This window comes from Acomys minous (genome assembly GCF_964271855.1).
Source record: "Acomys minous genome assembly, chromosome: 11".
Taxonomy (NCBI): Eukaryota; Metazoa; Chordata; class Mammalia; order Rodentia; family Muridae; genus Acomys; species Acomys minous.
In genome coordinates this window covers 59,361,032-59,372,600 of record NC_140492.1, presented here as the reverse complement: position 1 = coordinate 59,372,600, position 11,569 = coordinate 59,361,032, and the positions used below count along the sequence as shown (strand labels likewise).

Genomic DNA, 11,569 nt, shown 5'->3' with positions numbered 1-11,569 from the left:
TGTCTTTTGGTTTGGTTGATTTGGTGTTTTTTTAGACAGGGTCTTTAAGATGTAATTATTTGTGTATATGAGCACTCTGTTTGCATTGCATGACAGAAGAACACATCAGAGAGGGAGCATCAGATCCCATTTAAATGGTTCTGAGCCACCATGTGTGTTGGGAGTTAAACCAGGGTCTTCTTGAATAGCAGCAAGTGCTCTTAACTGCTGGGGCCATCTCCAGGCTTAAAAAGCATTTTGGTTTTTATTATTATTATTATTATTATTATTATTATTATTATTATCATCATCATCATCATCATCATCATCATCATCATCATCATCATCAATGTATATAGCCAAGGTCATCTTTGAACTTGGAATCTTCCTACCTCAGTCTTCCAAATGCTAGGATTATGGGCATGCACCATCATACCAGGCTCTAGACAAGAATTTGTTGCTCTTTTTTCTTTGTTTTGGTTTGGTTTGGCTTTTGAGACAGGGTTTCTCTGTGTAGCCTAACCTTGGCTGTCCTGGACTCACTTTGTAGAACAGGCTGGCCTCGAACTCACAGAGATCCGCCTGCCCCTGCCTCCTTGAGTGCTAGGATTAAAGATGTGCTCCAGCATGCCCATCATGTTGTTCTTTTTTTGACCGTAGAGAATGGGCTCTGTTTTTGAAACAGGGTCTGCTATAATGCAGGCTGGTCTTGAACTCACTGTGTAAAGGAGGATGACCTGAACTGCTGGTTTTCCTGCCTCCACTTGCTAAGGGCTGAGTTAACAGGCACGTGCACATGCCTGGCTCTAGAGAAAACTTTATGACTGAGTCATTTCTCTGCCTGTGATAGGGTCTCGTCCAATACAAAAGAAGCTGCTCTAAAGCAGCCAGCTCCAGACCACTGCACGACTCGCCATGCGATTTGGTTTTAGTGAAACAGCCTCAATGGTTGTAGTAAACTGTTGCTGCCATATAAATAGCTGTAATTTGGCTTGCATTTAATATTTAGATTTGAATCATAGTTGCTAAAGAACTCTATGCATAAGACATTTATAGCTAATGTTGGGTTTGCACATATTTAAGCAACTTTATACACGATTTTAGTGTAGGAATTAGTGATAAACCCTGAACATCTAAAACTTTTTTTCTTTTAAAAGAATGCAGTCCTTGGGTCAGATGTGATGGTGCATGCCTTTAAAAAGCATGAAACAAGTGGCTCTCTGTGAGTTCTAGGCTGTCCTGGGCTACATAGTAAGTTCCACACTAGCCAAGGCTACATAGCGAGACCCTGTCTCAAAGGGGGGGAAAATGCAGTCATCAGTTCCTCAAGTTAGCTCATCAGGTTAACTGCTTGCTCTGCAAGCCTGACAGCCTGGGTTCAACCCCAGGACCCAAGGAAAGGCAGAGAAAAGGAAAGCTGTCTTCACAAAGATGGCCTCTGACCTTCACATGTGTGCTCATTCTTGCTCCCACGCCCTCTCCCTCCCTCTCTCCTTTCCTGTCTCACTGTCTCTGTCTCTGTCTCTCTTTCTCTCTCTCTCTCTCTCTCTCTCGCTCGCTCGCTCTCTCTCTACACACACACACACAAACACCCACCACCACTACCACCATACATGTATTCATACAATAATAACTGAAAATTTTAAAAGAATGCAGCCTTGGTGACTGGGTGCTTCCCTATGTCCTAACTACTGCGGGTGCGGAATGCAAGAACTTAAGCAGTTTTGACTAATCCCTACCTGATCTGCCCTGACTGGCCCTGACTGGCCCTGACCAGCCATTCTGGTCTCATTACTGCTTGCGAGCAGCATGGAGCTTCTGATAGTAGTCATCGGTGTTACTTCCATGTGACAGAAACTGCCAGGCAGCAAGGGTGGTTTGTAGTGTGTCACCAAGGGGTTGAGCAGACATTTCTCTCTCTCCCCTTCTTTCCCTTAATTATCTTGCTGTAAGACTGAGTGGTGGGTTGGAGAGACTGCTTAGAGGTTAAGAGCACCAGCTGTGCTTCTGAAGGGCCTGGGTTCAGTTCCCAGCAACCACATGGCGGCTCAGAACCATCTAAAATGACATCGGGTGCCCTGTAGGTGTACGTGCAGACAGAACACTGTATGCACAATAATAAACCTTATAACAAAACAAATACCATTCTTAAAAAAAAAAAAAAAGACTGATTCCTTTGCCGTTAACATACACCGCTCTACCCACTCGCATTCTTGCTCCTCCCCTCTTTTCACCTCATTTCAGACTTCCTGATACAGGGGGTTAAGCCTAGGGAATTACTCATGATAAATTAAATCAGTGCCTCATCACGAAACAATATTGCTAGGCTATTTATTACTTTCTATTGTTTTGAGACTGGATCTTCCTGATTTGTCCATGCAATCTGTTAGGTCTCAAACAAACCATGGGCTCACTCAGGGCCTGTGGCTCCTCCCAGCAGTTCTCGCCCCGCCCCCTACCCTGAACCCTCTTTGCCAGGGGCTAGGCTTCCGCTTCCTTTTCCGAGGCTTCTCTTTCGTATATAACCTCAGCCATTCGGCCTACTAGGTCTCTTGGTTCCCAAGCCCTCACTTGGCCTCTTGGCTCTTGGTCCCCTTTCTTGCCCTCTCTCCTCTTTCCTCTCTTTCCGCCTCCATCCCCACCCCCTCCTCTCTTTTTGTGCACGTATGGTTGCTCTAGCTGCATGTACACCTGCACTCCAGAAGAGGGCACCAAATCTCAGTGTAGATGGTTGGGAGCCACCATGGGGCTCTTAAGCGCTGAGCCGCATCTCCAGCCCCACACCCTCCTCTCATGGCCAGTTTCAGTCTGGACCCTTCTGGACCTCCCTCATATTTACAATAAACCTCCACTATACATAGGAGCAGTTAATTCCTCATTTACTTTTTTTTTTCCAACTTGTATTGAAAATGGGAGTTGGAGGGAGGGTTGTTTATGGAGTTTTTTGGGTTTTGTTATTGTTGTTGTTCTTTGAAATGGGGGTTCTCTGTGTAGCCTTGGCTGTCCTGGACTCCCTTTGTAGACCAGGCTGGCCTCAAACTCACAGCGACCCACCTGTCTCTGCCTGAGTGCTGAGATTAAAAGGATTGTGCCACCACACCCAGGCGAAAATAGGGTTGTTGTTTTTTTTTTCCTCATAAAATATATTCTGATTGCCAGGCTGTGGTAGCTCACACCTTTAATTCCAGCACTTGGGAAGCAGATGTAGGCAGATATCTGTGAGTTCGAGGCCAGCCTGGTGTGCAGAGTAAGCTCCAGGTCAGCCAGGGATACACAGAGAAACCCTGTCTCGAGAAAACAGAACAAAACGAAAAAAAGGGTTCTCTTTTTCTTTGAGACAAGTTTCTCAGTGTATCCCTGGCTGTCCTGGAATTCACTCTGTTGGCCAGGCTGGCCTTGAACTCACAGAGATCCACCTGCCTCTGCCTCTGCTTGTCCTGGTATTAAAGGAATGTGCCACCACTGTCTGGCTAACAATCAGGCTTCTAAGAAATAATAATAAAGTAAAATAAGTTATGATAAAAATAATAAAAACTAACACATCAAAATAGAGTGAAGGAAAAGAGCCCAAGAGAAGGCACAAGAGTAAGAGACCCACTTGTTCACACACTCAGGAATCCCAGAAAAACAGTAAATTGGAAGCCAAGGACCTGTAGGGTGGGTACATGAAGAACCAGCCTGCCTCCACTTTAGGCTTAAAAGCCATCTTATAATAAAAACAATCTAGGCTTCTGTGTATGATTAAATCTGTTTCTCAAGGATTAGGCTATGCCCCACCCATGACCTTCACTACAAATAGTTCTTTACTGCCTGTTTTAGGAATGGTGATCATATCTTTATCTCAAAAAGTTGTTTCTAGCCATCTTGCAAGCCTACCTTTGCTTCAAAAGGTTATATAACCACCTGTGACTACCTTGCTACGTCCTCCTTGCAGCCATGCCTTGTTTTGGGGGGGACTAACTTGTTATGCTTATGTGCTGCTCCTGTAACCCGGCCAATTTTGCCCCTAAGTTCCCCATTTGGAAACACCCCCCCCCCCAATCCTGAACTATAAAAGCCTTGTTTTCCTCACATCCAATGTTGATCTCTCAAACCCTGTCAGGGAGAGGCAGCCAGTGTACATGAATGAAAATGCTTGCTTTAGTTAGTTTAGCCATAATGATTTGGGTTGGTAGTCTTTCTCCTCCCATCTTGGGGATTAAAATAAAAAGAGAAGAGGAAAAATACATGAGTAAACTAAAATAATAATAATAATGTTGCTAATTTGTAAGGATGGCCTGGGGCTAGAGAGGTGGCTCAGAGGTTAAGAGCACTGACTGCTCTTCCAGAGGTCCCGAGTTCAATTCCTAGCAACTACATGGTGGCTCACACCATCTGTAATGTGATCTGATGCCCTCTTCTGGCATGCAAGTGTATATGCAGATAGAGCACTGTATGCATAATAATAAATAAATCTTAAAAATATGCATCAAGTGTCTGTGTTCTCATTGGTTTGCTAGTGGTTTAGAAATACCACTGTAATAATAATTAGCCTAATAATAAATATTAGGCCATACTTATTTTTTAAAGATTTCTTTATTATGTATACAATAATCTGCCTGCATGTATACCTACACACCAGAAGAGGGCACCAGATCTCATTATAGATGGCTGTGAGACACCATGTGGGTGCTGGGAATTGAACTCAGGACCTCTGGAAGAGCAGCCAGTGCTCTTAACTACTGAGCCATCTCTCGAGCTCCCCACTTGATGTATTTTAAAATGAGCCTTTAGCTGTGGCAAGGCAAATATTACCTCCTAAACTATCCAGTAAGCCCCAGTCTCCATCCCATTCCGTCTGCTTCTAATACCTTCTATTTGGGCTACCTCCATTCATAATCCCCAAACGCTTGCTATTGCTCTTCCTTTCGCTTTCTCTTTCTTTGTGGAACTTCAGAGCCCTTTCTCAGGGCCACAAGGCTCTATTCTCTCCCACGGTCGTTTTCCTTGTTCTTCCTCCGTCCCATCTCCTTCTCTTTCCCAAGATTCTCTGTCTCCGAAAACCCAGGAACCTTAGCCACACCCATCCCATTTGCCTGCCCGGGTGTGTCGGCTTTTTAGCCTTCAAACAGGAATAAGTCTTTAGGCAAGGTTACATAGCAATCTTAGGGGCACAGACACAACAAGCAGTAATTAGTATCAAAGAACATCAGACTAACCTCCAACTTAAATAACAAAACAGTAATAATAATGCCCAAACATGGCATTATGAGACAAGGAACCCCCTTGGTTAGGAACTAAGAGGATGATTTAGGTCTAACAAAATGTTTTAAGGTCTAAATAGATGTTTTTAGGTTGATAGATACAAGATAAGGAGAAAGTGATTTAGGTACAGAAATTAGGACTTACCAGGATAGGATTAATAGTGGAATACTTTCTCCAAGATTGCCAAATGCAAATGGACGACTGGACATTGGGCTTTTTTGTTGTTGTTGTTTTGCTTATTGTTTTTTTTTTCCAGACAGGGTTTCTCTGTGTAGCCTTAGTTGTCCTAGACTCACACTGAAGACCAGGCTGGCCTCAAACTCACAGCGATCCACTTGCCTCTGCCTCCCGAGTGCTGGGATTATAGGTGTGCACCACCATGCCTGCTCATAGTTAGATGGTTAGTTTTTTTTTTTTAAGATTTATTTACTTATTATTATGCACATAGTGGTCTACATGTACACCTGCAGGTCAGAAGAGGGCACCAGATCTCATTATAGATGGTTGTGGGGCATCATGTGGTTGCTGGGAATTGAACTCAGGACCTCTGGAAGAGCAGACAGCACTCTTAACCTCTGAGCCATCTCTCCAGCCCCATATGGTTAGATTTTTAACCATGATTGTCATCATAGAAATGTAAGGCGGTCCTTAAAGCCTGATTTAGGTTGTAATTTAGTACAGAAGCTATGAAGAGATGAGGCCTGCAGCTGGAGAGATGCTCACAGATACGCACCAGGACGGCGGCACACAGCTTTAGCCCCTTCCCCAGGGAGGCAAAGGCAGGCAGATCGCTGTGAGTTCCAGGCCAGTGTGTTCTACACACACAGTTCCAGCACACTCTTCCAGAGGACCCAGCTTAGACCCCCAGCTCCCACATGAACACTTACAACTGTCTGTAACTCTACCTACCCTCATCTGGCACAGGGTGCACAGATTTATGTGTGCACAGAACACCCATATACAGCAAATCAATACAATTTTTAAAACGAAAATAGCATCTCCATCCAATTTGAATGTAGAGTAACTGATATATTTGTTTGTCCCTCTCTAAGTTTTCCAGCGTAAACAGAGTTGTCTTTGTGCATGGCTGTTTGTTGTTCTTTAATGGCATGGTCTGTTTTCAAAGGCAAATGTCATAGTGCACTCCAGGACACCTGTGCTCATGCCACTGGCTCTCTGTAGCTGCATGTTGCAGCTATTAAAAGCTTCATGGACTGAGTGACCTTCCAGGCAGAGCGGGTGTTCCTGTTGCTGCGGCCTGTTGCCGAGGGGGGAGACAGCAGCAAATCGGGGAGCTCATCCTCTGTAGGGTTTTCATCTTGCTTCGTTTTGTTTCCTTTCATTTTCCTAAAGAAGATGAACCAGGAAACGACAACCCTGATATCCTTGAAGGAAGCGATGAAAAGGTGGCTCAGGGATGCCGGGAGGGAGGAAGCCAGGCTCTGCTAGTCCCAGAAGACGGGGCCAAAGGGCGAAGAATGGAGATTAAGCAAAGCACAGCGGACAGACCAATTAGAACTGTTTGCTAAAGCGGTTTGTGACTTGCAGGTTCAAAACACCTGTAAGCTGGTAATAAAGAAAAGTCTGGGGGTTGAGATTTAGCTCAATAGTAGAATGCTTGTGTAGTTGAAAGCCCTGGTTTTTAAATCCCCTGTACTAACATGTGCATGGGTGTACACACACATACACACACACACACACACACACACACACACACACAGAGAGAGAGAGAGAGAGAGAGAGAGGGAGAGAGAGAGAGAGAGAGAGAAGGGGGCAGAATATCACAAAAAAAAATCTGCTTTGAGATGCTATAACTCTATTCAATTCATGTTAGATTTGCAGACATAAGTGAAAATGTGACTTTTTCCCTCCAGGAGCTCACAACCTATAGAAATGGTAGAATTTTTTTAAAAATACAGTTTAATGCAAGAGACCTTATCCTGGTAATGTTCCAAAAAGACCAAATGAGCATGAAGGAGGGATCAATCTGTTTTGCCTAAGAAAATGGCTTTTCCTAGAGGGATACATTAGCTGGACCATAGCATCCGAGGGAGTTTATGAGAAAGTAAACGTGAGGAGGAATCTCAAAGTGAGGAAACTACCTTTCGGCCACATGTAAAACTGGAGCCACAGACCAGTGACTAGAAAGTGTGAGGAGACCCATGCTTCTTACTGAGGAGATCTGATCTGGCCCAAAAGGCAGGTTGCATAAAAGGTACATGTTTAATCTGAGTGGAATTATCACAGTGGTCCTTTAGAGACGGGTGTGATGGATGAACTTGAGACTAGAGCAGGGGTCCAGTTAGACTACTGTAGTCCTAGGACCAGGTGAAGGATGATGGGCCAGTTAACTGGGTCTGAGAAGTAGGAGATGGGCTAAGTAGTTATTAAACTGGTCTTAGATTTTCTGTTCAAACAATTGAATAAACTGTGAGGCTTTTAAATGAGCTGGGAACTGTGGTTAGAAATTACATTCAAGATTTGCTTTTTTTTTTTTTCTTCTTTAGTTTTTGGGTTTTGGAGATGGGGTTTCTCTGTGTAGCCTTGGCTGTCTTGGACTTGCTTTGTAGACCAGGCTAGCCTCGAACTCACAGAGATCCACCTGCCTCTGCCTCCCGAGTGCTGGGATTAAAGGCGTGTGCCACCAGGCCCAGCTCAAATTTACATTTTTTAATTTAAAAATTATTTTTAGGATGGGCAGAAATTGCCATTGATCTCCTATGAGACTTTATGCTTTACTTTATGAAAAGCAAACTAAAACCAAAGAGGTGTTGGGTGGTAGAGGTAAGCCATTGGAGGGCAAGGGTTTCCCAGAGGGGGGATTTAAGAAGACAGTGGAGGGCTAGACATAGTTGAGTGGTAGATCTCTTGCCTAGAAGGTTTAATCCCTAGCACCACCATTAAAACACACACACACACACACACACACACCACATCAGCACACATGCACATACATATGATATTTGAGCTGATCCTTGAAATAAAAACAAATTTGGAAAGTCATGACAAGTTAAAGAAAGTCACTTTACTATGGTCACTGGTTCTAGCATAGTCATTGAAATGACTTTATTCTTTTTTGTTTGTTTTGTTTTGTTTTGTTTGTTGTTGTTGTTTTTCCAGACAGGGTTTCTCTGTGTAGCCTTGGCTGTCCTGGACTCACTTTGTAGACCAGGCTGGCCTCGAACTCACAGCGATCTGCCCACCTCTGCCTCCCGAGTGCTGGGATTAAAGGCGTGTGCCACCACGCCCGGCTAAAATGACTTTATTCTTTATCTTAATTTCTTTATCTATAAAATGGCAAAATCGGGACTGTAAAGCTGTAACAGATAAACTTTCACAACCTAAAAAGTAAAGATGGGACTGGTTGAACTGGTAAAGGCGCTTGCTGCCCAGGCCTTACCACCTGAGTTTGATCCCTAAGACCCACAAAGTGGAAGGAGAAAACCAACCCCTGCAAGTTCTCCTTTGACTTCCACACGTGCACCCCAACCCCTCCCTCCACACACAAAAGAAATCCATGTTTAAAAAGGTAAACACTGATAGCTTCACTTCGTGTAGTCATGAGAAGTAATGCTTATTGATAGCATATGAAGTATAAAGTATTGCCCAAAACACAGGAATAACTAGTTAGACATGTCAGATAATTTGAAGAATAAAACAGCCAAGGTCAGTCGAGGGCACGGCAAATGGGAGCCCCGTCGGCATATTAGCTTTAAGTACCTCTGTAAACTTGGTAGGGGTTGTAGATAACCTAGTGGATTCTGAGGTCTCCCTGACCCGAATTTGCCTTTGATTATTTAATCTTGTAGAGTAGACAGCAAACTCCAAGCTCTAGACACACACTTCAAAGAACTAGACGTCACCAAGGACAATCTGACACGGCAATTTGAACACCTTAGCAAGACGTTGGCAAGCCAAGCAGCCCAAGACGAGATGTGGACAGCAGTTCTGGCCCTCGGGTGAGCAATGGTTGAGAAAGCCTGGCTTCCCTGGCTTTGTGAAAGCTTTCGGTGGCCATTCCCAAATGAGCCTGGTGTGATTCTAAACCACATCACTTATGCTTGGGTTCCGCCATTCAGAAGAGATTGATCTGAGTACCCGGTGAGATGCCAGGCACCCCAGTACAAACCTGGTGAGTCGCTTACCTGCTGGTCTTACTGACAGGAGTGAGATCAGAGTTCTCTCTTCACGCCAAGCTCCTCCTATGGGTAGCCTGAGAATTCGGCTGTGCAGTGTGGGCCATACTTCTGAAACACACAGCTGGTTTTCTGGTGGGTTTACATTACGCTAACCTAATCAGATGTAACCTAACGTTTGTACATAAAATGTTCCATTTAAGGAGCTCTCCACGTTTTTCATAGGTTCACCTCAATGGAACTGAATATTTTATACAGCTATGTCGTTGAGGTTCTTACTTGCTTGCACACTCGAATGCTTCAGAAGCTTCCAGACCTGGTGAGAACTCTTCCAACCTTAACCTCTGTCCTTAGAAGAAAAGCCAAGAACAAGCATATTAGAATTGTGTGGGAGTCGGTCCTGGAGGAGTACGGGCTGCAAGAGAGAGATGTCACAGTGCTCTGTACCTTCTTCATTGCACACGGCACCAAAGCAGACCACTACGCTGCCAACGTAAGACGGATGTACATCAAAGACGTTACGCTCATGGTCACCAACATGGTAAAGAACCAAGCTCTACAGGATGGTTTGCTGAGAGCTGTCCAGATCATCGAGATGGGGACAGCAGCCTGGACCCCTGAAACCCCAAGGGCATCCCTGAAAGAGTTGATGCCACCAGTCAAAGACTAGACTGTTTCCCTATGACTCAGCAACCCCACTTTCAGTTGTTTGTATTGTAAAAACAAAAAATGCAGAGTTTAATTACTGTAGACTTATTTTATAGCAAAAGTGGGAGGAACAATAAGGAAATTATGACAAATCCAAACAATGAATAGTCTGTGTGTAGCCATGTTAAAACATAAGCAAACTCTATTTATAAGGAGGTAGAATTTGGGGGTGGTAGCCCAGAGCACATGTATGTATGAGGCCCTTGGTTCAATCCCTAATACCACCAAATAAATTATAAAATAATAAAATGTACATGGAATCATCACTCAGAATTAATGTTTGTTTAAATATTTATGTTATATACAAAAAGGGACAAAACCAATTATATATGCATAACTATAATTTTTGTTTTGTTTCAAGACATAGTTTTTCTGTGTAGCCCTGGCTGTCTTGGAACTCATATATAGACTTGGCTGGCCTCAAACTGGGATATTGCCTGCCTCTACCTCCTGGGTGCTGGGGTTAAAGGCGTGAGCAATGGCAGTAATAGTTAAACGATGTTGTTTTAGGGGGTAAAAAAAAAAAAGAGTCTAAGAGTCAAAGGGAGAGAGAGTCTTTTTCCTGGATAGTGGAACTTGTATGGTGAGATGGCATGACACCCTTGTCTCCCTTAGAGAAGCTGTGATCAGCCACAGAACATGGTCCTGAGATCAGGCCTCCGGTCCTTCCTCGCTGAAGGGAAATGTCCCTTTCCCCTGAGAGTCCAGACTAAGCCACGAGCTGAGTCTGCTCATAATCTTGCTCCAGGCATCCCCGATTTTAGGAGAATGCTAGCATATACAGAAGGAAACAGCTGATTGTGATGCGGCTTTTGTGGGTCCTCCTCATACTGAGGGGCGGATTTTAGGTGGTGTGGTTTGCCTTTGAGCAGCGCATGCTACTGTAAGGAATCCCACACCAGTGTGCCAGAAGACGAATGAATTCACTGGCTCACCAAGATCAACTTGGGTGGAATCTCTTCTTTTGCCTGCCTTCCCCCTGCCTGGGGGAACCAGACATTTCTTTATATTTCCCTGGGAAGAGTTAGGCTGGTTGCTCACTTTGAACGTTGAATGTCTATTAAAAGGCAATTAATCAATTAAAAACATAACACGTAGGGGTGGAGAAATGGCTCGGCGGCTAAGAGCATGTATTGTTCTTCCAGAGAGCCACAGTTCCATCCCCAACCCCTATATCCGGTGTCTTAAGAACCACAGCTCCAGGACAGACCCGGTCTTGATACTTTTTGCCAAGCTCATGGGCCTTAAGTCTTTAGAAAGGAAGGACGCAAACATCAGGGGACCTTGCGTAAAGAGAAGTGTAATGTCAAGTTGTCACAGGTGTGAGGATTCTCTGGCCCAAACGTTCAACTTTCTGGTGAGAGCAACTTTCTTACAGACTTACAGGGGAGTTGAACTAGGGTCTGGAGCTCTCTATGCTAACCCAATTTGGACTCCAAGTCCAGATCCTTCTGCCTCTGCCTTTGCTACTAAAAGCCAAAAAATGGGGGGATTAAAAGACA

The 11,569-nt window shown here is 44.2% G+C and overlaps 1 protein-coding gene across 1 annotated transcript; it reads left to right on the top strand.

The window, feature by feature from the left end:
* Window positions 1-6,381: 6,381 nt before the first annotated feature.
* SMCO1 (single-pass membrane protein with coiled-coil domains 1) lies at window positions 6,382-10,322 on the top strand. Its single transcript, XM_084802185.1, has 3 exons — window positions 6,382-6,629; window positions 9,033-9,182; window positions 9,585-10,322. Exons 1-3 carry the CDS (start codon window positions 6,580-6,582, stop codon window positions 10,027-10,029), a joined length of 645 nt encoding a protein of 214 aa, XP_084658311.1. The 5' UTR covers window positions 6,382-6,579; the 3' UTR covers window positions 10,030-10,322.
* Window positions 10,323-11,569: the final 1,247 nt, after the last annotated feature.

Coding starts and splice junctions, on each gene's coding strand:
- SMCO1 (XM_084802185.1), top strand. CDS start 6,580: ATGAACCAGGAAACGACAACCCTGATATCCTTGAAGGAAGCGATGAAA. Junction 6,630..9,032: donor TTGAAGGAAGCGATGAAAAG/GTGGCTCAGGGA, acceptor TTAATCTTGTAG/AGTAGACAGCAAACTCCAAG. Junction 9,183..9,584: donor ACAGCAGTTCTGGCCCTCGG/GTGAGCAATGGT, acceptor CGTTTTTCATAG/GTTCACCTCAATGGAACTGA.